This window comes from Amblyraja radiata, chromosome 20 (assembly GCF_010909765.2).
Source record: "Amblyraja radiata isolate CabotCenter1 chromosome 20, sAmbRad1.1.pri, whole genome shotgun sequence".
NCBI classification, from domain to species: domain Eukaryota; kingdom Metazoa; phylum Chordata; class Chondrichthyes; order Rajiformes; family Rajidae; genus Amblyraja; species Amblyraja radiata.
Window position 1 is genome coordinate 13,485,725 of NC_045975.1, and position 25,317 is coordinate 13,511,041.

Genomic DNA, 25,317 nt, shown 5'->3' on the forward strand with positions numbered 1-25,317 from the left:
ACATCCCCATCCCAATCCCAGATGGGAGTAAGATACCCCTTGAAACTGTTCAAAGGGCGAGTGGGGACTTCACTCCGGAATCCTGGCCAGTGTTTATCCCTGGGGCACCACGATCTGGTGAATGATCAAATTGCTGACTGTACGATCTTGCCGTGCAAGATCACGGTCACGGTGGCGCAGCGGTAGAGTTGCTGCCTTACAGCGAGTGCAGCGCCGGAGACCCGGGCCTGATCCCGACTACGGGTTCTGTCTGTACAGAGTTTATACGTTCCCCCCGTGACCTGCGTGGGTTTTCTCCGAGATCTTCGGTTTCTTCCAACACTTCAAAGACGTACAGGTTTGTAGGTTAATTGGCTTGGTAAATGTAAAAATTGTCCCTGGTGGGTGCAGCTTGGTGTTAATGCACGGGGATCGCTGGTCGGCGTGGACCCGGTGGGCCGAAGGACTTGTTTCGGCACTGTATCTCTAAAAACGAAACTAAACTGACTGCAAGAGTGACTACATGACTTGATTAGATGTGTAGGGGTTTGGGATGTCAGGGGACGGTGCACAGAGCGGGTCTTTACTTTGAGCCTCACCTATTTCTGTGCATGTCACATCCAAGCTTGTCCTCTGCTGCGACAGGCTGTATGGGAAATCAATAGGCGACATTGAACTAACCGCAGTATCTTTCAGTGATCAATCTAACGCTTTGATTTATTATCCCAATTATGCCTGTCTAGTCATATGCTGTTGCTAACCGATATTTTTGACCACTGCTGACAAAAGGATTGATAGCAAATAGAAATTTCATTGACACCAGAACATTCTTGCCCATTTCTGATATCACCCTTTTCAGTAACCCGACCCTTCCCTTACCCCTTCTCTTCAATACCTCACCCCTCAAACAACCCTACTCTTTCCAATATCCCTACGTTCTCTCTCCCTTACCCCCCATTCTGTTAGCACAGCCACCCCCATCCATCCCACCCCCTGATAACCTCTCTCCAGCATTCCTGTCTCTGGTGAAGACACAGGGGACTGCAGATGCTGAAATATTGAGCAAAACAAAAAGTGTTGGGGGAACTCATCAGGTCAGGCAACATCCGTGGAGGGAATGGACAGGCGACGTTTTTGGGTCAGGACTCTTCTGCAGATTGACCGATCCATCCTCAGACACTTCTCCAATGTCTCTGTGAGACTGCCCTACCTGATTCACTCCTGTGTTTGATGCCCCGTTTCTCAACAGGGTGTTGGGAAATGCTTCTCTGGGCTCTTCCAACAGCAAGTTTCAGTACGGAACCATTCCTGCATTTTGGAATGATTGCAAAGAACAAACTCATTTGGAAGGCTGGGAGGGAGTGGGAATGCCATTGAATGTGATGGCTGAGAGAGAGAGAGAGAGGGCACGCCATTGAATATGGTCTGAGAGAGTGTGGCACGTCATTGAACGTGATGGCAGTGGTGCGGCTTGAGGTGGGCAATCATGTACAGGCTGTAGGATGGCTCTGATCCAACTCAATGTGGAATCGGCTTGCAGGAGTCGCTTTGCTTACTAACCCACTTCCCTCACTGCCTGCTCAACTGGTCTCAGCACCTGGCATGTTTTTAAGATGGATGTGGGCATCACTTTCCAGTGACCGTCAGTGTGTGAAAGCTCTCTGATTGTAACTTTGCTGCCATGCCTGTGTCAGGCATAATGGCTCTTTGCACCGCTCACCAAACAGTACACTGTGCATGGCTGTACTTCCACTGCTCGCTTCGATGGTTCAATGGAAAATAAACTACTTTCACTAACCACCAGAAACAAGAGTCTGATTATTTTACTCAGCACTCGGACACACGCACTCTGCATGGCTCTTGTGTAGTTGTGCTCTCTCCTTTTCAAAAACATGATATTTGAAGTTCCGCCTGGAACGGAGCAAAATACAATCTGTAAGAGAGAGGAACTCTGTGGAAAGACCAGGTCCTGCTTGACGCGCTGAGTTCTTCCACCTGCTTTTGTCCAGTGGTTAAGTTCAACATGGTGGGAATACAAAAAAAGACACAATGTGCTGGAGTAATTGAGCGGGCCAGGCAGCTTCTCTGAAAAACATGGATAGATGATGTTTGGTGGTTATACACTCTGGTGGAGGTGTAGAAGGATAGTGGAGGGGAAAAGAGGCAACGATTGTAGTTCTGGTCATCCATCTATAGATAGGATGTCATTAAGTTAGAAAGGATGCAGAACAGATCCACCAGGACGTTACCTATATTTGCAGACTTGAGTTATAGGGACAGGTTGGATAGACTGGGACTTTTCTCTTTGGAGTGTAGAAGGTTGAGGGATGACCTCATAGGATACAATATAATAGAACTTTATTTATCCCAGGGGGGAAATTGAGGTGAGGTGTACAAGATCACGAGAGGCATGGATAATGTGAACTCTCAGGGTAGAGGATTCTAAAACTAGAGGGCATAGGTTTAAGGTGAGAGGGGAAATATTTAAGAGGGACCTCAGGGGCAATGTTTTCACTCAGAGAGTAGTCACAATCTGGAAGGAAATGCCAGAGGAAGCTATAAAAGTGGATATAACTATGATTTTTAAAAGTAATTTGGACAGATATATGGATAGGGCTATAAAATAAATGCTGGCAAAATGGGCTGAGCCCAGAATGCCAGCTGATCGGCTTGAGCAAGGTGGGCCGGGTTCCATGTTGTATGTAACCCAATATGTGTTGGCAGTCACAGTGTTGATCATTGTAAGTCAGTGTTAAAGCAGAGAAGGTGGAATGATTAGAGGCTGGAGGTGAGGAGGTGTTTGCCTGCAATATGGCAAACTCTCTCACAGTCTCGCCAGTTGTTCAAGATATGGATAAACACTTTAACTTGTGCATGGGCTTCTTTCCAAGGATCTTGGAATATCAACAGAATCTGCTGTGGATTGGATGTGCTGGGGCCACGATTCAGTTGGGGATTGCATAGTGAGGGAACAGAGCAGAATGGGACTAGTAGTTTATAGCTGGTACAGACATGATGGACCAAATGGCCTCCATCCATCCTGTACGTTGCTGGACAAATTAATTATAGCAAAGTTTCCAATAAAAGGACACGACTGGTAGAAACACCAACTGTAGTGTTTGGTTTATAGAACAACCCTCTCGAGAAAAAAGCCAGGAAGGTTTTAATCATAATCTTGAAAGGACAAGTGTCTAGAATCAATTAATTGAAATATGTACTGGCAATGGAACAATTAAATCCTTAACTTACTGCTGCTTAACAGGAAAATAAATGCCATAACGCACAGTTACATATATAATAATCTATAATACAATAGATTCATACCAGGTAACCATAATAGTGCAAAATAAAAAAAACGTGGTGCAACCAAAGACTCATCCATCGAAGATCACAGTGCTGAGGTTAGTATTGTGCAGTGTTCAGAAACTTGATGGTTTCTGAGAAGAAGCTGTTCTTGAACCTGGCGATCGTGGTTCTCAGGCCCCTGGACCTTCTTCAGGATGGTTGCCACAACATGAGACTATGATGAGATCATAAGACCAGGGTGATGTGAATCTTTAATGCTGGCTGCTTTGTTGAGGCGGCGCCTCTTATAGATCGCTTCAATCTAATCCATAATTCCCTTGGATTGTAACAGTAGAATTAAAATTAATAATTAATGATGTGATTTGCATATTTTACTTGCTTAGGAAGCTAATCCTATTGGACTCGCTCATTCCAGCTGTAAATTGTGAATAGTTAATTAGATTATGAGCTTTAATTCACACACTTAATTAACAGTAGCGTGAGCACAGTTTAGATTAATTTAATTTATTGTCACGTGTACCGATGTACAGTGAAACGCTTTTGTTGCGTGCTAACCAGTCAGCGAAAAGACTGTACACGATTACAATCGAGCCATCCACAGTGTACAGATACAGGATAAAGGGAATAACGTTTAGTGCAAGATAAAGTCCAGCAAAACTCAATTAAAGATAGTCTGAGGGTCTCCAGTGAGGTAGATTTTAGCCCAGGACTGCTCACTAGTTGTTGATAGGATGATTCAGTTGCCTGATAACAGCTGGTAAGAAACTGTCCGTGAATCTGCTGGAGGTGTGCATTTTCACACTTCTGAACACAAGCAACTTCTGAAAAATACATGGTGAGGTATTTCTGGTCCAAACATCGGTAATCTTGCCTTGTGTTGGTTACATTACATGTCATTTGCTTATAGCATTTGGAAGTCCCTCGAACAAGAGAGCAAGACACTCAACTAAAATCAGAGGTTAGTTCTGTTTGAAATTATAATATTATTTCTTTATGTCATCACGAACAATGCTGACCACTGACTGCTTTCTCTTATCCTGAACCGTTGCATTAGAAAGACACCAGAAAATTATCTCCAGTCAGGAAGACCATCGAAAGCAGACAAGCACCTCCAGGAACGATGGGTTCACAGGTCGTTCCTTCAGGAAAGGTCGTGGCTGTCTCAGTTCAACGTAAAGACCTGGAACTCAGTGCATGTAGGGAGTCCAAGAGTGACCATGGCTCACATACCAAAGGGTCAGAGGATGCTTTGGCCAGCCCTACCAAGCTGAGAGGTCCAGAACGCAAGGCATTTCCAGCAAGTCCCTGTCAGGCTCTGATTTCTGACTTCGAAGCACTGAAAACAGGCACGGAACTAGCCTCCGCTCGTGCCAGGATGCCCTGCAGAGCTGAAATCAAATCGTTGAGCTCGCAGCCTCTTCTGCGCGCCGTTTCCTGGGAATGCTTGGAGCTGGATGGGGAGCTGGATGAATCGGCAAGCCTCCCTGACCAGACAGCCCAGAGCTTTGGCTTCGACGATGTACTTGACGCCAACCAACTTAAAAGCTTTAATTGCAAGGAACTGCCCGGCCAACCAAAGCTGCAGAAGCTCACCAAACTCCGAGAGGTAACTTATTTGCTAATTGAGTGCTCTGCCCAGGGAAAGCAGGCGCACGCTGTTGCCTGATCTTTTCTCACGAAGGGACATTGAAGAGTAAGTGTTGCAAGCAAGGCTGAGGCTTGTGGCACTGTGGTCTGCCCTGATACAGGGAAACCCTCTCTTGATTAATAATCAGCTGAGGTCCAGCAGAGAATGAAATGAGGGAATCTCTGAACCCTTGTCTTTTATTCCAAATCTGCTGTGGTCTACACGTACAAATGCCACTATTTCAGCATTCGCCAGTAAGCATTCATCATATTCTTAAAATCACTCATCTGTGCACATTTCCTGTCTGCTGCCTGGTTTAGAGGGTGCCAGCTGTAAGGAGAGATTGGACAGACTTGGAACATATTTCTCGGGAAAATTGGAGGTTTAGTAGAAATTTATAAAATTATGTAAGGCTTAGGGTAAGCAGTTAGAACCGTTTCCCCAGGATGGAAAAGTCAAAGACTAGAGGGCATAGCTTTAAGGAGAAAGGGGAAAAGCTTACTGGAGATGTGTTGGACAGATTTTTCTACACAGGGTGGTGGGTGCCTGGAACACACTGCCAGGGGTGGTGCTGGATCCAGATGCAATAGTAGCATTTAAGAGGATTTCAGATGTGCACATATATGCAGGGAATGGAGGGATATGGATCACATGCAGTCCGAGAAGATTAGTTTATCTTGGTATCATGTTTGGCACGGACATTGTGGGCTGGAGGGCCTGTTCCTGTGTTGTGTTCTATTTTCTATGTTGTTCGCCTTGCTGTCATGTTTTTGTCTCATGTTGGCCTCTTGCTCTCTTTATAGTTGTAAATCCTATGTTCCATATTTACAATGGGAAACCCCTATGTAAACATGTCACGCTGCAGTTACAGTCATCATCCAGTGATGGGGCTGCTGTGCCTCAGATTGCTTCCCTCGGCTGTAAAAACATACAGTAAAGCAGGAGGTGAGGTATGGGGCCCATTGGGTTAATGTTTCATCAGATCTTAGACGTACCCATCCCATGCCTGCCAAACACCAGTTGTGTAATGCAGTGGACATGGAAAGTCCTGAAAGAAAGGGTGTGTGTGTGTGTGTGTCCCTAAATCGCTTGCCCCCATCGTGCTCTCTGCTGAATGTGTCCCTACCTCACGAGGAATGATCAGAGAAACACAAGGAACTGCTGATGCTGGGAGCAAATCATATAGGGCTGGAGGAACTCAGCGGGTCAGGCAGCATCTTGTGGAGGGAATGGACAAACAACGTTTTAGGTCAAGACCATCCTTCAGAATGAAGATCGACACAAAGTACTGGAGGGTCAGGCAGTGGGTCAGGCAGCATCTCTGGAGAAAAGGGATGGGTCGTGACGTTTCGGGTCGGGACTCTTCTCCATCCTTCATCCTGATTGGAATAGGAGAGAGAAAGTTGGAAAAGAGAGGTAGTGTGGTGTTTAGCTCAAACTGCAGATTGTATAAAACAGTGGTTACTTCACAGGGTATTTAACTGATATAGGGTAATGCTGTGTGCAAGCATAGTTATCCAAAGGGAGGAACAATTCTCAGATGATGTAACCCAGGTAGTAATCTTTTCATGCAGAATTTGTGCATGTTATTTATTGAACATTTTCTTTTTTTCCCCGTTATATACAATGTTTACATATTCACATATTCTGTTGTGCTGCAGCAAGTAAGAATTTTATTGTCCCGTCCAGGACATATGACAATAAAGCACTCTTGACTTGAAAAGCAGCCACATATGGATCCAATTTCATACTCATTAAATTCTCACTCATTAAATTCCTTTAGCCCCCAAAATATATTCTGGGTTGTAATTGCTTTCTTACCTCCTGCCACTCTCGCCTTTCCTTGCCCTCCTCTTTCTTCAAATATTTCCTTTCTCTCTCATTCATTTAACCCTTGCCTTTATAGTGGGTATGTGGATAAGGTGAACGGTCACAGTCTTTTTCCCAAGGTAGGGGAGTCTAAAACAAGTGGATATAGGGCTTAGTCGAGAGGGGAATGGTTTAGTAGGAGCTTGGCAAACGTTTTCAAAGAGAGGGTGGTGGGCTTATGGAACGAGCTGATATAGGAAGTGGTTGAGGCAGGTAAATAATAACATTGAAAAGGCATTTGGAGCTACATAGGAAAGGAATGTGGGCCAAACATGAGCAAATGGAACTACGTCACTTAGGCTGAAGATAGACACAAAATACTGGGGTAACTCAGCAAGTCAAGCAGCATCTCTGGAGAAAAGGAATAGGTGACGTTTCGTGTCGGAACCCTTTTTCAGACCCTTCTTCAGGTCATTTAGGCCCTTAGTCAGCATGGATAAATTGGGCCGAAGGGCCTTTTTCCATGCTGTATTACAGTATGACATCATTCCACTCCCTCCCAGCATGTCTTAGTCTTCACCAACTCCTATGCATTAACCTGGATCGTAATGCATTAAGGTTAGAGATTGCGTGGGTTAGGTTGTGACGTTTGCTCAGATGGAGTCTCAGGGGGTGGGGAGCAGGTCTTCTGATAATTTTCCTGAATGTACCAATGTACAGTGGGGAGGAGAGAGACTGCACTGTCTGGTGTGAGCTGTTCTCACACATCTGTCGGAGGCTTTTACTCTGAAATTATCAGAGTGCCATTAAACACAAAATTATTTTTGGCAAATTTTCTGCAGTCATGCTCGATATGTTGCAATAGAAGGGATTTCTAATTTGCAGCAAGAACTGATGTGCAATGAGTAGCCTGAGTTCCACACCTGAATCAATGTAATCTGATGTTATCACCCTGTAAAGCTCAAACCAGAGATCTGGGTGAATCAGATCAAGCGATCTGGCAGCTTATACATAAGTGTGACATATACATCAGTCTTTATGGTTATTCTCAGGCTTTTAGAAAATAATATCTGTAGGGGAGTTATCCACCAATAGATCCAGCAGAGTCTCGTCCTGCAATAGCCATTTTGCTTGGCTGAGAATCTCTCTGCATCATTGATATGAAGCCAAAATAATTTGCTGTTCCAGAGCAAATCCCTCTCCCAAGCGAGGCAGGTAAACGCATTGTTTCTGTTTAACCAGGAGAATAAACTGATGCGGAACCAAACCCTAGCCGGACAGAGATTACCCGACCTCAGTGAGATAAACGAACAGGATAGAGGTAAGAGGGTGTGTGTGTGTGTGTGTGTGTGTGTCTGTCTGTATCTGTGTGTGTGTGTCTGTGTGTTGGTGTGTGTATGTGTCTGTCTGTATCTGTGTGTGTGTGGGTGTTGGTATTTGTGTGTCTATCCGTGGGTGTATGTGTGTGGTGCATGTCAATGTTTTCATGTGTGTGTACGGATGTGTTGACAGTTTGTGTTAATGTATTTTGGGGAGGCTGTGAATGGGTTTGTGCACATGTTCATGTATGTAAGGGGGCGTGTTGGGGAGTTTGTGTATGAATGTATCTGCAAGCATGAGTGTGTGTGTGTAGGTATGGAGGGAGTGTATGTGTGTTGTGTCTGATGTGTGTGTGTGCATGTTGTCACCCTGTGTGGGTGGGTGTGTTGTCTCTGGTGTGTTGTGTATGTGGGTGTGTTGTCTCTGTTGTGTGTGTTTGCAGTCGGTGTGTGTAAATCCACTGTCGATGTGTGATATGTGTTGTTGATGTATTTATGTGCTATCAGTGTATGTGTGTGTGCTTTCGGTGTGTATATATATACACACCAACAACACAAACACATACACTCTGACAGCATATATATATATATATATATATATACAGTCAGAGCTGCACAGTGATGGACAGAGACATTGTGCTCTGGACGTGCTCTAGGACACCATTGCCTGCTCCATGGGGGCATGTGAAGGATGTGAGTTGCACTGAATGAAATATTCTTCATATGGTTACCCTGTGTAAATCTAAGTGGTGCTGAGGATGTGCCCTGTGCTGGAGCCGATGTCTAATGAGCTTCTTGCTCAACATGACTTGACCCAGCCAGGTTCACGAGCTGACACCGTGGCGGTAAGTCCTGAGCTGTTTCCATCCTCAGTCTGATGGGTTGACGGACGCTGTTCCTGCCTTGTCTTCCAGGTCCGTCTCCCGTCCCAAGCCCAGCGGTGGATGGCAGCTGTAACATCACCCCCAGCATCCCTGACTCACTGCTGCGTAAGCTGAAGGTGCAGAGATCACTGTCCGCAGGGTAAGAGGACAGATCTTCAGGGTAACAAACACTGTTCCCTTCCACAGCTCCACCTCTCGGGCCCAGTCTCTGTCTACCTCTCTCCCTCTCTCCATCCAGTGCAACCAGAGAGCAGTCCTCAACTACTATCTACCTCATTGGGGACCCTCGGACTCTCTTTGATCAAATTATACTGGCTTTACCTTGCACTAACGTTATTCCCTTATCATGTACCTGTACACTGTGAATGGTTTGATTTTAATCATGTGTTGCCTTTCCTGGCTGGTTTGCACGCAACAAAAGCTTCTCACTGTACCTCGGTACACGTGACAATAAACTAAACTGCAGAAAGCACAAAGTGCTGGAGGAACTCAGCAGTACAGGCAGCATCTGGCGGGGAGGGGGGGGGATAATAGTGAAGGGGGATTAGGGGATTGGGAGATGAGCATACAGAGGAGGGGAATGGAGTAGGGTGACTGGGTGTGTGGGAGATGTTGAAAAGATGGGTGAGCACTGTGGTGAGGATAGAGAGGGAGGGGTAGGGGGTATTAGTTGAAATTGGAGAATTTGATGTTGGGTTGCAGGCCACGTAAACAAATTATGTGCTGTTCTTCCAGTTTCCTGCTCACCATTTGAACTCTCCTAATGGGACGTCAGCATTCTAGCTCATCCTCTCCAACCTCCTCTCTCTCTCACCGCCCACTGTCTCCACCTATCAGGGTGTACTCCTCAGCTCTTTCCATAATATCACTGCTATATGTACTTACGACACAGACCGAGGCCATTCTGCCCATTGGATACATGTCAGCTCCCAGCAGATCAAATCCAAAGTCCCATTCTCTCTCTTCATCAATTGCCGTCTGAATCTTTTTACATTAGCCCACACACTGAGGGGATTTACAATGACCAATTAACCAACCAACCCACTTGTGGAGTGGGTTAACTGGAGCAGCTGAGGGGGAAATCCACGTGTCACAGAGGGAACATGCAGGCTCCACACAGACAGCACAGGGATCGGGTTTGATCTGTTTCTATCGCTCTTCCTCTTTCTGACCTCGTTCTCTCTGCTCATTATTTATTTGTCTTCTCCATGTCTCGAACTCTCTCCTGGTCAGTCTTGTTTATCTCATTTCAGCTATTCCCCCCTCTTTCTCTGTCTCACAGCCCCTTCCCTGGGTCTCTCCCTGCCTCAACTTGTCTGTTTCCCTTTTCTCTCCCAGTTTTACTCCTCCTCTGTCCATCTCTGCCTCTGTGTCTTCTTTCCCCTTCTCTCTTTCTCGCTCGCTCCTCATCTGTTTTTCTCTCTCTCTGGCTCCATCTCTTTCACAAGGATTCTGTTTCCCTGCTTCCCACAGCCTGTGTGTGAAGTACATGGAGCGGGGTCGGTCAGAGTCCCAAGCTCGCTGTGATGGGAACCGTCTCCCTGTGGCTGGCAGACCAGAGATCTAATGTCAGGACTGAATCCATTCTATGCACTCTGAGAGCATAAGCCCTCATCAGCCCTGCATAAAACACAGAGACCAGAATTTTAAGAGACCAGAATTAGGGTGAGAAATGTGGGAGAGTTATAAACACAACAAGATGGGGTGATTTGAAAATAAGGGTAAGAGGGGAAAGATTTAAAAGGAACCAGAGGGGCAACATTTTCACACAGAGGGTGGTGAGTATGTGGAACGAGTTGCCAGAGGAAGTGGTTGAGGCAGATATTATATCAACATTTAAAAGACATTTGGATAGATACATGGATAGGAAAGGTTTAGAAGGATATGGACCAGGCGTGGGCAAATGGGACTAACTTGGATGGGGCATCTTGGTCCGCATGTGCTGTATGGCTTTATGACGATTCTCTTTTAGGTAGTTGGTGGGTTTGGGGGACTGGGTCAGTCATTGAGCGTTGAGCTTCTTGGACCAGAGTTTCAGCTGGAGATGAACCAAGGCAAGAGGGAGGTTGGTTGGTCTTACATAGGCTTGAAGGAACAACTACCATCAGAGTGCACCACTTCTCACCAGAGAGCTGAGCAAGGTGGGCTGCCTTCCTGCACTGAAGAGATGACCAACCCTTGCCTGATCGTGGTCATTAGGGTGATGGAAAATTGTTGTTGAATATACACAGGTTGTTGCCGAGATCCCAGGGGCATCAGTGTTAGACAGTACATAATAAATAACACAAGGAGGAACTGCTTCTCTCACAGAGCAGGGGGTGTGTGGGTCCTCTTCTCACAGGGTGATTTGAGGTGTGCGGTCGGGATGGGTTTATGAGGAAGCCAGAGATAGACAGCGGGGAGAACATAATAGGAGGATGATGTGGCTGGATGCTGGTGCAGAGCAGTACATTGGGGGAGGGGGCACGTTTAGCAGGAACCAAGTTCTCTCCACGTGTCTCAGCTCGCATCTGTCAATTCGAAGTGGAGCTTCTTGGTTTGGTTACACTGGTTGCTTCAAACCTGCCTGCCTTCACTCAACCCTCAAACCTCTGCAATGCCCCACACTCCTTCAATAGTCGTGAGACCACACAGAGTACTGTGTCCCTATCTACTGGAAGGATGTCATTAAGTTGGAGGTGGTGCTGAACAGATTCACCAGGAAGCTGGCAGGCTTGACTCACAGAGAGAGGTTGGATAGGCTGGGACTGATTACTTTGGAGCAGGGAGGCCTGAGAGGTTGACAAGATCACGAGGGGCATGGATAAAGTGGACCGACAGAGACAGAGGCATCACAGTCGTTTGCTCAAGGTAGAGGATTCTAAAACATGAGGCTTAATAATAATAATAATAATAATAATAATATATTTTATTGTCATTGTACATCAGTGCAACGAGATTTAGTATGCAGCGTCCAACCGATGTGAAACAAGAGTAAAATAAATAAATAAGCTGTGTGACGTGGCCATCTGAGGGAGACAGTCCAGGGGGGGTGGGGGCACTCAGCAGGGCCGGTTCAAAGCCGCTATAGCTCTGGGAATAAAACTGTTTCTAAGTTGAGAGGGGAGAGATTTAAGGGAGATCTTAAGGGGAACTTTTTCACTCAAAGGATAGTCTATATTTTGAATGTGCCAATAGACAATATCCACATTCAATACCCTGTTCCTGCCTTCCCCATATCCCCTTATTCCGCTATCTTTAAGAGCTCTATCTAGCTCTCTCTTGAAAGCTTCCAGAGAATTGGCCTCCACTGCCTTCAGTGCCAGAGGAAGCTATAGAAGTGGATGTAATTATGATTTATAAAAGATATGTGGATAGATATAGATATAGATATCGATATGCTAGCATTGGTCAGCATAGACAGGGTGGGTCGAAGGGTCTGTGTCTGTGCTGTGCAGCTCCATGAGCCTATAACAGGAGCCGGTGATGATGTGTGGTGTATTGGGTGGGGAGGGCGGGCTCGGGGGAGGGAGTTCACTGAACCCAACCCTATCACCAAAGAAACATAACCACAGACACTGGAATCCAAAACAAATGTAGACAATGCTGGAAGATCTCGACGGGTCAGGCAGCAACTTGGAGGGAGAAACAGCGTCAACGTTTCAAGCATTTCTCTCTCTTTCTCTTGCAGATTACCCCCTTTGACCGAGAAGGAGATCGAGGTGGGTGTCTTCAATTTCCCTCTTGGCTGTTGTTGCGTCAGAGTAGAACTCCATTAAAACATCCTGCTCTCAACGAAAATGTAAACGATCACAAGTATAATAGCAACAAGGCTTCTGTCAAAGGCTTTCTCAGAGTCCCGCGTGGGTGTATATGACGTTTCTGTTCTGTATGAAGGTCAAGGGAGCAGTTTCTCAACGCTGGAGAGTGCTGGCATCGAGTCAGCAGTGACTGTGGATCCCAAACTGAGACTCGAGCAGCCTACACAAGTCCAGCCTTGATCTGTGGAACAGCACTGGGTCTCATCCTTTGATCCACACCCCCCCCCCCCCCCCCCCCCCGAAATAGAATCATGCCTGCAGCAGAAAGCAGCATGGCAAGAATATCTGATAATATGTTCGGCTGCACTTGGACCACTGTGAGCGGTTCTGGTCACCGTGCTGCGCGGATGATGACGCTAGAGAGGGTATAGAGCAAATTTACGAGGATGTTACTGGGACTGGAGGGTTTAAGTTATAAGCTCAGACTGGATAAACGGGACTTTGGAGATACATGGAACTGCAGATGCTTAAATCTTGGGCGAAACACGATGTGCTAGAGCAATCCAATGGGTCAGGCAGCATCTGTGGAGGGAATGGACATCTTGAGTCAGGACCCTCATGTCTGAAGAAGGGTCCTGACCCAGAATGTAGTCTGTCCTTTCCCTTCAGTGGGACAGATGCTGCCTGACCCGCTGATTTCTTCCACCACTTTCTGTTAAACTGGTATTTTGTTCCCTGGAGTGCAAGAGGCTGAGGGGTGGCCAGATAGAGGTTGATGATCTCACGACGAGTATAGATAAGGTTGATGGACACAGTCTATTACCCAGTGTAGGAGAGTCTAAAACTTGAGGGCTTGTAAGGTGAGTCGGAAAAGATTCAATAGACAATAGCCACAGGAGTAGGCCATTCGGCCCTTCGAGCCAGCACCGCCATTCACTGTGATCATGGCTGATCATCCACAATCAGTACCCCGTTCCTGCCTTCTCCCCATATCACCTGACTCCGCTATCTCTAAGATTCAAAGGGGCAGTTTTTTCAGGCAGATGGTTGTGGATACAGATCGTCCACGGATTACAATAGGCTTCTGTCCCTGAGAACTGTTTGTAACTCAAACGATTGCTAAGACAGAGATGGACATACACAGTATGTGGGAGAGGAGAGCGAGTGGGGACGTCAGCCGGTCTCACAGATTCAATGAGAGGGTAGTGGTTATATGGAACGAGTTGCCAGAGGAGGTGGTTGAGGCAGGTACTCCACAGGTACAAAAGACATTTGGACACGGATAGGAAAGCTTTAGAAAGATAGGGGTCAAATGTAAACAGGCGAGACTAGTGAAGATAGTGCATCTTGGTGGGCATGGGCAAGTTGGACTGAAGGGCCTATTTCCATGACGTATGACTCTGTGAGTGAGAGAGTGAGTGAGTCTGCTCAATGCTCTCAGCTTTGCTCGGCTCCACCCAGAGCCTCTGAAGGAGGGTGAGAGGGGAGAGAGTGTACACGGAAATGCCCCATTCCCAGCCAGCAGAGGATGCTTGTAGTCCTGTATCCAAACACACGTGCATATGTGTAGGAAGGAACTGCAGATGCTGGTTTAAATGGAAGATAGATACAAAATGCTGGAGTAACTCCGCGGGACAGGCAGCATCTCTGGAGAGAAGGAATGGGTGACGTTTCGGGTCGAGATCCTTCTTCAGACCAGACACCTGCATATGTACCAGGTGTCCATAAGTCTGCCTTTCGTAAACTGGGAAAGACCTGCATATGGGACGAGCTGCCTGAGGAGGTGGTAGAGGCAGCTACATTCAGAGCATTTAAAAGGTGCCTGTATTGGAAAGGATGAGAGGGATATGGGCTGAATGCAGGCAATGACATCAACACAAGAAACACACTGCTGGAGGAACTCATTGAACCGATCAGGAGCTGAAGGAAGTGGCCTTCACAGTCTGAGCAGAGGAGGAACACTGGAAATGTTGGGAACCCCTACACCAACAAACACTGTCATGGAGCATTTTCATTCTTCTCCTTTACCCACTCAGGAGACATTCCTGGCATTTACCCTCCATCCCTGAATGCCTCAGAGCTAAAGATGTAGTTAAGAATTAACAGCAGTGGGTTTTCGTCCCATGCAGGGCAGACTGAGTAAGGATGTCAGATCCCTCTCCTGAAGAACATTAGAGATTGGGATTGATTGTACAGAAATCTGGTAATTCCATGCCTACTGCTTCAAGCTTTTCTGTTCAAATTCCAAATGTTTTAAAAAAAAACTGAAATTTGAAAGGGGTGCAAGGACAGGGGGACCTGGATATGTGCACCGACTCCACCTAATGTGTGGTGGACTGAAATGTGGTGGTGTCATTACAGATGAACCTCTGAGAGTTAACATGCAGGTGCAGCAAGGCAAGTGATACCCGTGGTCTTTTTTTGCAGTGGATTTGAGTGCAAACTTAGAGGTGTTTTACTCCAATTATGTAGGGCCCTGTCTGAGACTGTACCTGGAGCACTGTGTGCAGGTTTGGTCTCCCTGCCAAAGGAGGGATATGCTAGTGGAAGAGGGCGGGTAGATGAATTGTTGGGATTGTTGCAGAAGGGGGATTAACAGTGTGTGCATGCAGGTACATGTGTGCATGCATGAGTGCATGCTATATGCATGTGTGTGTGTGCACCTGTGTATATCTAAATGCAAACATGCATGTGTGTGTATGCGTACGCATAAGTGTGAATATGCACAAGTGTGTGTGTGTGTGTGGTGTGACTGTGCATGTGAGTGTGCGCATTTTCATGTGCAGGCATGTGATCTGTAAATCTATTATCTCTTTGCTTTTTGCAGAACACATTCATTCAGCTGTCCCTGGCCTTTAAGAATGACAGCTACACTCTGGAGACGAGGCTGGGACTTGCGGAGAGGGAGAGGAACTTGGCTGAGGACAACACAGAGAGGGAGCTGGAAAACTTCAAATCAGAGTTGAAGGTGAGGCCCTCTGCTTGATTCCATGGGTTTCAAACTCCTCCAGGGATCCCAGGCGACTGGGAAACCAGGCCAGCAGGGACGGTGGGTCAGTCAGTCATGAGCACTTTGATCTCAAAGCAGCTGCTCTCAAATTGGCTGCTCCACTACAGCCTGTCTCCTTTACCTGTTGCACAGGCTCAGGCTTGAGAAACAACACTTGGGTGCGTCATGGTAGCAGGAGGTTAGACAGGGGATATCAATACATCAGTTTAGTTTAAGAAAGAACTGCAGATGCTTGTAAATTCAAGGTAGACACAAAATGCTGAAGTAACTCAGCAGGTGAGGCAGCATCCATGGAGAGAAGGAATTGGCGATGTTTTGGGTCTCGACCCGAAACGTCACCAATTCCTTCTCTCGATAGATGCTGCCTCACCCGCTGAGTTACCCCTAGCTCAGTTTAGTTTATTGTCATGTGTACCGAGGTACAGTGAAAAGGAGTTTCGGGAACTGATAAGGAAACTAAGAATAAAAAAGGAAACCTGGAGGGCTAAAAGGGGACAGGAGATGGCTCTAGCAGATAATATTAATCCCAAGAGATTTTATAAGTACATAAAGGGAAAAAGGGTAACCAGAGAGAATGGGACCCTTCAGGAACCAAAACAGTCAAATCTGTGTGGAGCTACATGAGATGGGCAAGGACATCAATGTGTATTTCTCTTCTGTTTTTTTTGCGTGCTAATTAGACCTCAACATGACCTTAAGCTTCGTTGAACTTGGGAGGTAATGGGTTTGGTGTGGAATTCCTGAGCTTGGCCTGGATCCCTGCTGACTGTGGGATGGAGAGAATGAGTGATGTTTAAGCAGCTATTCTACAAGGCCAGGCGAGAGTGGGTTCAGATCACAACACAGACTGTCTCTACTGGCCTTGCCTGCACTGTTGCAGTGTCGGGACTGTGAGTGCAGTGGTGTAGCTGGTGGACCCACTGGCTCATAGCTCCAGTGATCTGGGTTCAATCCTGAATTTGGATGCTGTCTGTGTGAAGTTTGCATGTTGTCCCTGGGACCGTGTGGGTTCCAAACCCCCCACCCCCTCTCCCCCCGACCCGACCCACATTCCTCACGCATCCCAAAGACACCACCATTGGTGGCATAATTGGCCGTTGTACTTTGTTCCAAGTGTGTAGGTGAGTGGTAGAATCTTTAGAAGGGGGGGAGTTGAGGAGAATGTGGGGGGAATAAAATGGATTTAGTGTAGCATGAGTGTGAAGGAGTGGAGAGAATGAGTGGCGTTTAAGAGGCGGGAACTGGGGGAGTTCTGCAGAGACGGTGAATACTCCCTCTTACTCGCTCCCTTTGCTTTCAGTTCTCGTCCTCGCTCTGGGTGCAGTCGGAGCTGCGCAATGCCCAGGAGAGGTTGCTGGAGACAGTGGGCGTTCTACAGCGCCTGGCTGTCAGACTCTCCGGACGGGCAGAGATGGTGGGGGCCGTCCGACAGGTGAGCATGGAGAACCCGGGCTGGTTTTACAGCCCAGCGGGACGTGGGCACGTCAGGTGGTTCTAGCCTGAATCTCTCGCTGTGTGTTATCCATGATGGCAGGGGCAGCCTACAGGAGCTGGAGACACAAGAAGCTGCAGATGCTGGAATCTGGAGCAAAACACAAAGTGCTGGTGGGACTCGGGCAGAATCTGTAGTGGGATATGGAGGGCTAAGGTTGTTATAATATGGGATTTTAACTTTCCCAATATTGACTGGGAATGTCATAGTGCAAAAGGTTTAGATTGGGCAAAATATGTCAAATGTGTTCAAGAGAGTTTTCTCCGTCAATATGTAGAGGGCCCTACATGATCTAGCCTTGGGAAATTGGGAAGGGCAAGTGGATGAAGTTTTTGTGGGGGAGACTTTTAGGACCAGCAACCACTGTTCTATTAGGTTTAAGATAGTTATGGATAGAGATAGGGCAGGCCCAGGAGTCAAAATTCTAAATTGGGGCAAGGCCAACTTTGAAGTTTTTGTATAGGAATTCGCTGAAGTTGATTGCAGCAGGTTGCTTGAAGGAAAAGGAACGTCTGACAATAATCCAGGGCACACATTTTCCCATTAGCATGAAGGGCAGGGCAGGTGGGCGTGTGGAATTGAGGCTCTGGTCAAGAATAAGAAGGAGGCATGGGGCAGGTGTAGGGGGGTTGCACGTAAGGTCACTGGGTCATAGGGCTTGACGCACGGAGCCGCTCAATCCATCTGGAGGACATCCGTAACTTCCGGTATATGTTATTAATGCAAGAAACGCGTACTTTCCTACCTGTTAAAAACCGCCAAAATGTTGAATTTTTGCGCTGAAAAAAATAGTGGAAGTCGGGGTAAGTGTGTGAGACATGTACCCAACTTTAGAATTCCAAAAGTGAAGCGAAATGAAGGTATAGAGAAGCGAGAGCTGAAGGGACAACAGCAGTTAAAGTGCTTGGTAAACATTGGCCGTGCAGTTATCGGAATTGAAAATATTAGAAATTATCACGTTTGCTCACTGCATTTCATCAAGTAAGGCATTATTTGTGTTTTTTCTTGATTCCTTTGATATCTAAAAATTCTCAGAAGTGATAAATCTGGCTGTAAATTTTTCTTCAGATGCGTTTTCATTTTGTATGTAAAACCCCACTTGGGAACCATGGGCGATTTAAAAAATTTACAGCCAGATTTATCACCTCTGAAACTTTTTAGATGCCAAAGGAATCAAGAAAAAACACAAATAATGCCTTAGTTGATGAAATGCAGTGAGCAAACGGCCAATGTTCGCAAAGCACTCGGGCTGTTGTTGTCCCTTCAGCTCCCGCTTCTATCTACCGTCATTCCTCCTCACTTTTGGAATTCTGAAGTAGGCTAAATGTCTCACACGCTTATCCTGATTTCCATAATTATTTACAGGGCAAAAATTGACAATTTCAGCGGGTTTTAACGGGCCCGCTACGCTGGAAACAATGGTGAGTGCCCACCTGCAGTTCATTGCGTGTACTCCATTTGGAGTAGCGTAGCAACAGTACGGGTCATGGGTCGTGACCCGACTGCCGTGAAACCTCCCTATAGGCAGTAGTAACAAAATGCAACACCTCGCAATTTCTCTGTATTCAATTCCATCCATTCCTCAGCTCACCTGCCCGACTGTTCAATATCCTGCTGCAATTTTTGACAACCATCTTCACTATCTACAAGCCACCCACTTTATTATCATCTGCACACTTGCTAATCATGCCTTGTGCGTTCTCATCCAAATCCCTGGCCGCACTGTGAAGCAGCAGCAGAGGTGGTGACTTACAGCGCTGAGGCACGGGTTCCATCTTGACTACGGGTGCTGTCTAGATGGAGATTGTTCATTCTACCTGTGACCACGTGGGTTTTCCTCGGGTGCTCAGGTTTCCTCCCGCACTCCAAAGACGTACAGGTTTGCAGTGTAGTTGGCTTCTGTAAATTGTAAATTGTCCCTTATGTGCAGGATAGTACTTGTAGGGGTGTTCACTGGTTGGCACAGACTCGGAGGGTCGAAGGGCCTATTTCTCACAACTAAACTAAACTGAATCAGGTAACTGATTGCCTGGACATTGCAGGAGAAGCGGATGTCCAAGGCCACCGAGGTGATGATACAGTACGTGGAGAACCTGAAGAGGATGTACGAGAAGGATCACGCCGAGCTCACCGAGTACAAGAAGCTGGCTAACCAGAACTCCAGCCGGAGCTACAGCCCGTACGGAGACGGCAGCGGTAGGGACACTTGTACAGTCTGGTCTCCAGTGGCAGGGGAGGGAGGGCCATCAAGGCCTGGTCACTGTGGCTGGGTTAAAGGCAGGGACAGTGGGAATGGATTGAGTGGGGTATTAGTGAGGGGTAGAGGAATTAGTGTGAGGGGTATTAAGGCGATTGGGAATGAGGGGAGGGGGATTTGACTGTGTGGGGTATGTGGAGAGGGTGGGGAGGGGCGATTAGACTGGGACATGTTGATGTGCCATGTTTGGTCACCCAAGTGCTTGAATTTACTGAGTGTTTCACTGATATATACTGATGCCAACCGGCAGTGAATGGATTGTGTCAGTGAACTGGGAAGGCTTGAAAGTACTGAAGGACTCATATTAAAGATGGATAGAAAGTTGTTACCGATCGAAACGATTGTCAGTTGCATCTACTCATAGACTCGTACAGCATGAAAATGGACCATTCAGCCCAACTTGTCCATGCTAACCTTTTTTGCCAATCTACACTAATCCCACTTAGTTCAGTTTAGTGTATCGTCACTTGTACTGAGGTACAGTGAAAATGTTTTTTGTTGCGTGCTATCCAGTCAGCGGAAAGACTATACGTTCCACATAACTTTCTACTTGCCCACAGTAGGACCATCTCCGTCACTATTTAAATGCCTCTCTAAATCTCTCAAACACAGTGAATACATCTGATTCTACCACCTCCTCTGGCAGCATGTTCCCGATATCAGTCACTATCTGTATAAAGCTCTCACTCGAAAGATCCCCTTTAAATCTCCTTCCTCTCACCTTAACCCTGTGTCCATAGATAGGATTGATATACTGTGACAATCTCCTCTATGTCTCTCCTCATATTCCTCTGTCTGCTCTCCCCTATCATTCAGCACAGAGCTGTAATCCCGCCTGCAGCAGCAGTTCACCACCAGCAGTGGCCATTCATCTCATCTATGCCCCTCATGATTATATACTCTTCCATAAGGTCATCCCTCTGCATCCAATGCTCCAGGGAAACGAGTCCTAATTTATCCATCCTCTCCCTATATCTCAAACTCAGGATGAAATTCAAACACTCTAATGCATGTGTTGTTTTCAAGCAGAGAGGGGGAGTCTTTGGTTTCTGAACCACATCCTGACCTTGAAGTATTTTCTCTCAGCTCCCTAAATCCCATTCCCATTGAGCCAAGCTTCCCTTCCTGGCCTCTGCTGGGTAATGCGGGCTTGCACTGTCTCCCATCCTTCAAATCTTTTTACCATCACCCGTCTCAAAGCTGGCAGGCTGCCCCATAGCTCCTGCTCCATCTCCAACCTCTTTTATCTCCCAGTTAATTGAACCTGAGGTCCCCATTGTTTCGGTAACGTTAGTGAGGCCACATTTAGAGTATTGCGATCAGTTTTTGTGCACCATGTTATAGGAAAGATGTTGTCACGCTGGAAAGGGTGCTCAGCCCCATCCTGCTTCTCTCCTCTTTCATTGGGTTGTCCAGCGCGGAATAATTAGGGCAGTGGAGAAAGGGTAGGAATGTGCGGCTGTGGGAATCACACTTTGGAAGGGCCATGACAGGCACTTGGAGGGAAGCGGCCTTCCTTTGTGCTGGGCGTTTGGGAAAGCGCAGTACTCTTTCACCGATCTTATTCAGAAAATGTCGCCCTCGCCCACAAGAGATGTTTGTAAATCAATGGATGGGAGGTGTGGGATTAAGCTACACAAGACAAGAGGAGAATGAGGGGACAGATTACATCGCCCACAAACATTTAACTCCTTTACCCTTCTCTTTTAGACGACGGAGTTCCCAGGACAGCCCGTTCCATGTCGCTCACTCTCGGGAAGGTAAGGGACAAATGTAGGAAGTCAGATTTTTTTCTAAACGCACTGGTATTGTTCCAGTCTCACAGATTGTTTATTGTGTATTTATTTGTTGTGTTGTTGCGTTAGGATTTGGAGAGATGTTAATGTTATGTCTGTATTCTTTCTTTATGTGCTGCATTGGCAAGAAGCATTTCACACCCCCCGAACCCACCCTGACCAGCTATTACCCGTTCATATGAGTTCTATGTTCTTCCACTTTTGTATCCACTCCCACACACTGGGGGCAATTTACAAAGGCCAATTAATATACAAATTCACAGGTCTTTGGAATTTTTTGTTTAATTTAGTTTAGAGATGCAGTGTGGAAACAGGACTTTTGGCCCACAGTGACACAGTGACCGACCAGCGATCACCCGTACACCAGTTCTATCCTGCACACTAGTGACACTTTACCGAAGCCAATCAACCTGCAAACCTGTGTGTCTTTGGAATGTGGAAGGAAACCGGAGCAGCCGGAGAAAACCCACACCGTCACTGGGCGAACGTGCAGACTCCACACAGGCAGCACAGGAGGTCAGGATCGAACCCTGGTCTCTGGCGCTGTGAGGCAACAGCTCTACCAGCTGCGCCACTGTGTCTGTAAATCTGCAGCAAGTATAAATTCCATTGTTGTGGCCCAGGTGCATGTGGCAATTAAACACTCTTGACTCTCACCTTGACGTTTGAACATTTAAACCTGCCATTGCGACTACCAAAAGCTCTAAGAAACTCACTCTGTCTCACTAAATATTTATAAAATCTTAATCATAGTCATGCTGCTCAAACTCAAGAAAAGAGGCCGTCAATGTCACAGCAGAGTGACTCATCAGCAGAAATGGTTCATCGGGTGATGGGTATTCATGGATAAAGATTGCTCTGGGCATTGCTAAAATACCACTGCTATTACTCAGAGTAGAGCAATGAAGAGTTTTATCTCCGTCTGAGAGAATAGGTGTCAATTTTCAGCTGGGCTAAACGGACCGCAGGGCTGAGTCAAATGTTGAAAGTGTTTAAATGTCAAATGTACCAGCAACTGAACAATGGAATTCTTACTTGCAGCAGCTGAACAGGCCTGTAAATCTATTAACACACGGGTAAATATATAATAATGATTCATAATGTTACGATAACAATAACTATAATACAAGAAAACCATAAAAGTGCAAAACTAGGGCAGTTGTTCAAAGGTTCAAAGGTTCAAAGGTTATTTATTGGTCACATACACCTAGGTGTAGTGAAATGCTTCTTGCCAATGCAGCACATAAAGAAAGAATACAGACATAACATTAATAAGAGATTTAAACATAAAGAACATCCCCCCACAATGGCTCCCACCATGAGGGAAGGCACAAAGTCCAGTCCCCAACCCCAGTTCACCCATAGTCGGGCCCATTGAGGCCTCCACAGTTGCCTCTACGGAGGCCCGATGTTCCTGGCCGTTCTCGCCGGGTGATGGTGCTCCGGCGTCGGGAGAATCCTCACAGCGGCTTGGGACACCTGGAACGGCCGCTTCCGTACTGGAGGCCGCGGCTTCCAAAGCCAACAAGGCCGCGCCGGTTGGAGCTCCACTACTGGCGATCTCGTCGCGAGATCCCAGGCTCCCGGTGTACAGTTCAGCGCCGCCGCCCGCAGCTCCGCGATGTTGTTCCTGGCGGTCTCAGCTCACCGGAGCTCCAGCGCGGCGACCCGGGCAAGGCATCGCCCGCTCCACGATAGCGCTCCAGCGCTGTGCCGCTGCCGAAGCCGTGGTTCTGGGCGGTCCCCGACAGGAAACACCGCTCCAGGCCCGCTGGTAGGCCGCGAGGACGGGTCGAAACTGCAGCCCGGAGAAAAGCTGCCTCTCCGACCAGGTAGGGACCCTGAAAGGTAGTTTCCCCCTTCCCCCCCCCCCCCCACATAAAAAAGTCTAGAACTCCAGAAACAAAAACACTTTAACTAACTAAAAATAAAAAAAAGATGAAAAGACAGACAGCTGCTGGCTGGGCAGCGCCCTGTAAGGGTGGTGCAGCGGTAGAGTTGCTGCCTTACAGCGCCAGAGACCTGGGTTCAAACCTGAGTACGGGTGCTGTCTGTACGTTCTCCCCGTGACCACATGGGTTTTCCCTGGGTGCTCCGGTTTCCTCCTCCAAAGACTTACAGATTTGTCGGTTAATTTGGCTTCTGTAAATTGTCCCTACTATGTAGGATGGTGTTAATGTCCGGGGATGGCTGGTCGGTGCGGACTCAGTGAGCAGAAAGTATCTCTAAACTAAACTAAACTAAACTCAACTGACGACACAGTCCATACATAGAAGATCATAGTTGCTGAGGTTGGTGCTGTGCAGTGTTCAAGAGCCTGATGGTTGCTGAAGCTGTTGGCCACGGTTTTCAGGTCCTGTACCGTCTTCCAGAGGCAAGGTGAGGGTGACTGCCCTGGACATCAAGGCAGCATTTGACTGAGTGTGGTATTGGGGCTCTGACTTCACACAGAGGAGGATGGGTGTGGTGGCTGGAGATCACACATCACAACCCTGAGACATCACCGCTGGAGTTCCTTAGGGCAGGGTCCAGGGCCCAACTATCTTTAGCTGCTCCATCAGTGCCATAGAAACATAGAAACATAGAAAATAGGTGCAGGAGTAGGCCATTTGGCCCTTCGAGCCTGCACCGCCATTCAATATGATCATGGCTGATCATCCAACTCAGTATCCTGTACCAGCCTTCTCTCCTTACCTCCTGATCCCTTTAGCCACAAGGGCCACATCTAACTCCCTCTTAAATATAGCCAATGAACTGGCCTCAACTACCTTCTGTGGCAGAGAATTCCAGAGACTCACCACTCTCTGTGTGAAAAATGTTTTCCTCATCTCGGTCCTAAAAGATTTCCCCCTTATCCTTAAACTGTGACCCTGGACTTCCCCAACATCGGGAACAATCTTCCTGCAATCCTGGACCTGGATCTTCCATCCATCATGAGGTCAGAAGTAGGGATAATCACTGATGACAGCACATTCCATTAACAACACGTCATGTGGTCAAGCCATATGACTGACTACATGAATGTGGTTATGAACAGTCAGCAGCTGGTGAATGACTCACCTCTTGACTCGCCCCAATGCCTTTCCCCTGTCTACAAGGCACGTCGGGAGTGCGCTGGAACACTCGCTACTTGCCCGGGTGAGTGCAGGCTCCAACAACACACAAGAAGCTCAACACCATTCAAGAAAAGCAGCTCGCTGGAATGGCACCCCATCCACTCCCCAAAACACCAGACAATCCTTATCTGGAATGGGCTACCAGAGGTAGCTAAAGATGCTAAATACAGCCCAACTTGTTCCTCCACCATAATGTGTACCATCCACTGGAGTTACTTGCCTCGGCTACTCCAACAGCACTTCCCAAATCCACAAACTCAACCACTAAGGAAGACAAGGGCAGGGGTGTATGGAACATCAATGCTTTTTAAACATGTCCCTCGTCTCAGCAGCTGACCTGGTCAACCTATTCTGCACCCTCCCCCGGGCTTTCAGTGGACAATATCTGGAACTCCATATAGTGGATATGGTCAGAGCCTCCTTGAAACTAATGCTCTCACAATGACTTTTGTTTCACTCCTGGGCTTCAGAGTGGAAATGAGTGGGGACCACCAGCAGTGTTTGAGCTGCAAGAGGAAGTTATAAAAGTGGAAGCAACTATGACTTTTAAAAGACATTTGGACAGACAAGTAGATAGGAAATGATTAGAGGGCCTTGGGCCAAATGCAGGTAACTGTGACTAATATGCCAAACTTGGTCATCATGGACAAGGTCGGCCTGTTTCCCTGCAGTTCAGCTCTCTGACTATGACTAAACACGAGGGGAGAAGAGTAGATTCAGCCCTGCCCACCATTTAGTAAGATCATGGCTGATCTTTCCATACACCAGCCTCTTATCCCTTGATTAGCTAAAGATCCATAAATAGATTTAGGTTTATTATTGTCACGTGTACCAAAGTACGGTGAAAAGCTTTGTTAAGAATAAGGAGTAAGCCATTTAGAACGGAGACGAGGAAACACTTTTTCTCACAGAGAGTGGTGAGTCTGTGGAATTCTCTGCCTCAGAGGGCGGTGGAGGCAGCTTCTCTGGATGCTTTCAAGAG

General features: G+C 47.0%; 1 protein-coding gene across 4 annotated transcripts in view; it reads left to right on the forward strand.

The window, feature by feature from the left end:
• irag1 (inositol 1,4,5-triphosphate receptor associated 1) overlaps positions 1-25,317 on the forward strand; it is a 145,633-nt gene that overhangs the window by 100,151 nt on the left and 20,165 nt on the right. For 3 of the 4 annotated variants that reach the window (XM_033038863.1, XM_033038862.1, XM_033038864.1), the window contains 9 exons: positions 4,193-4,243; positions 4,340-4,891; positions 7,964-8,042; positions 8,955-9,063; positions 12,595-12,625; positions 15,492-15,632; positions 16,975-17,106; positions 19,209-19,362; positions 21,134-21,183. In XM_033038863.1, coding sequence (XP_032894754.1) covers positions 4,193-4,243; positions 4,340-4,891; positions 7,964-8,042; positions 8,955-9,063; positions 12,595-12,625; positions 15,492-15,632; positions 16,975-17,106; positions 19,209-19,362; positions 21,134-21,183 — 1,299 coding nt within the window. The remainder of the gene's footprint in view (positions 1-4,192; positions 4,244-4,339; positions 4,892-7,963; positions 8,043-8,954; positions 9,064-12,594; positions 12,626-15,491; positions 15,633-16,974; positions 17,107-19,208; positions 19,363-21,133; positions 21,184-25,317) is intronic. The other variant, XM_033038865.1, reaches the window with a different exon arrangement.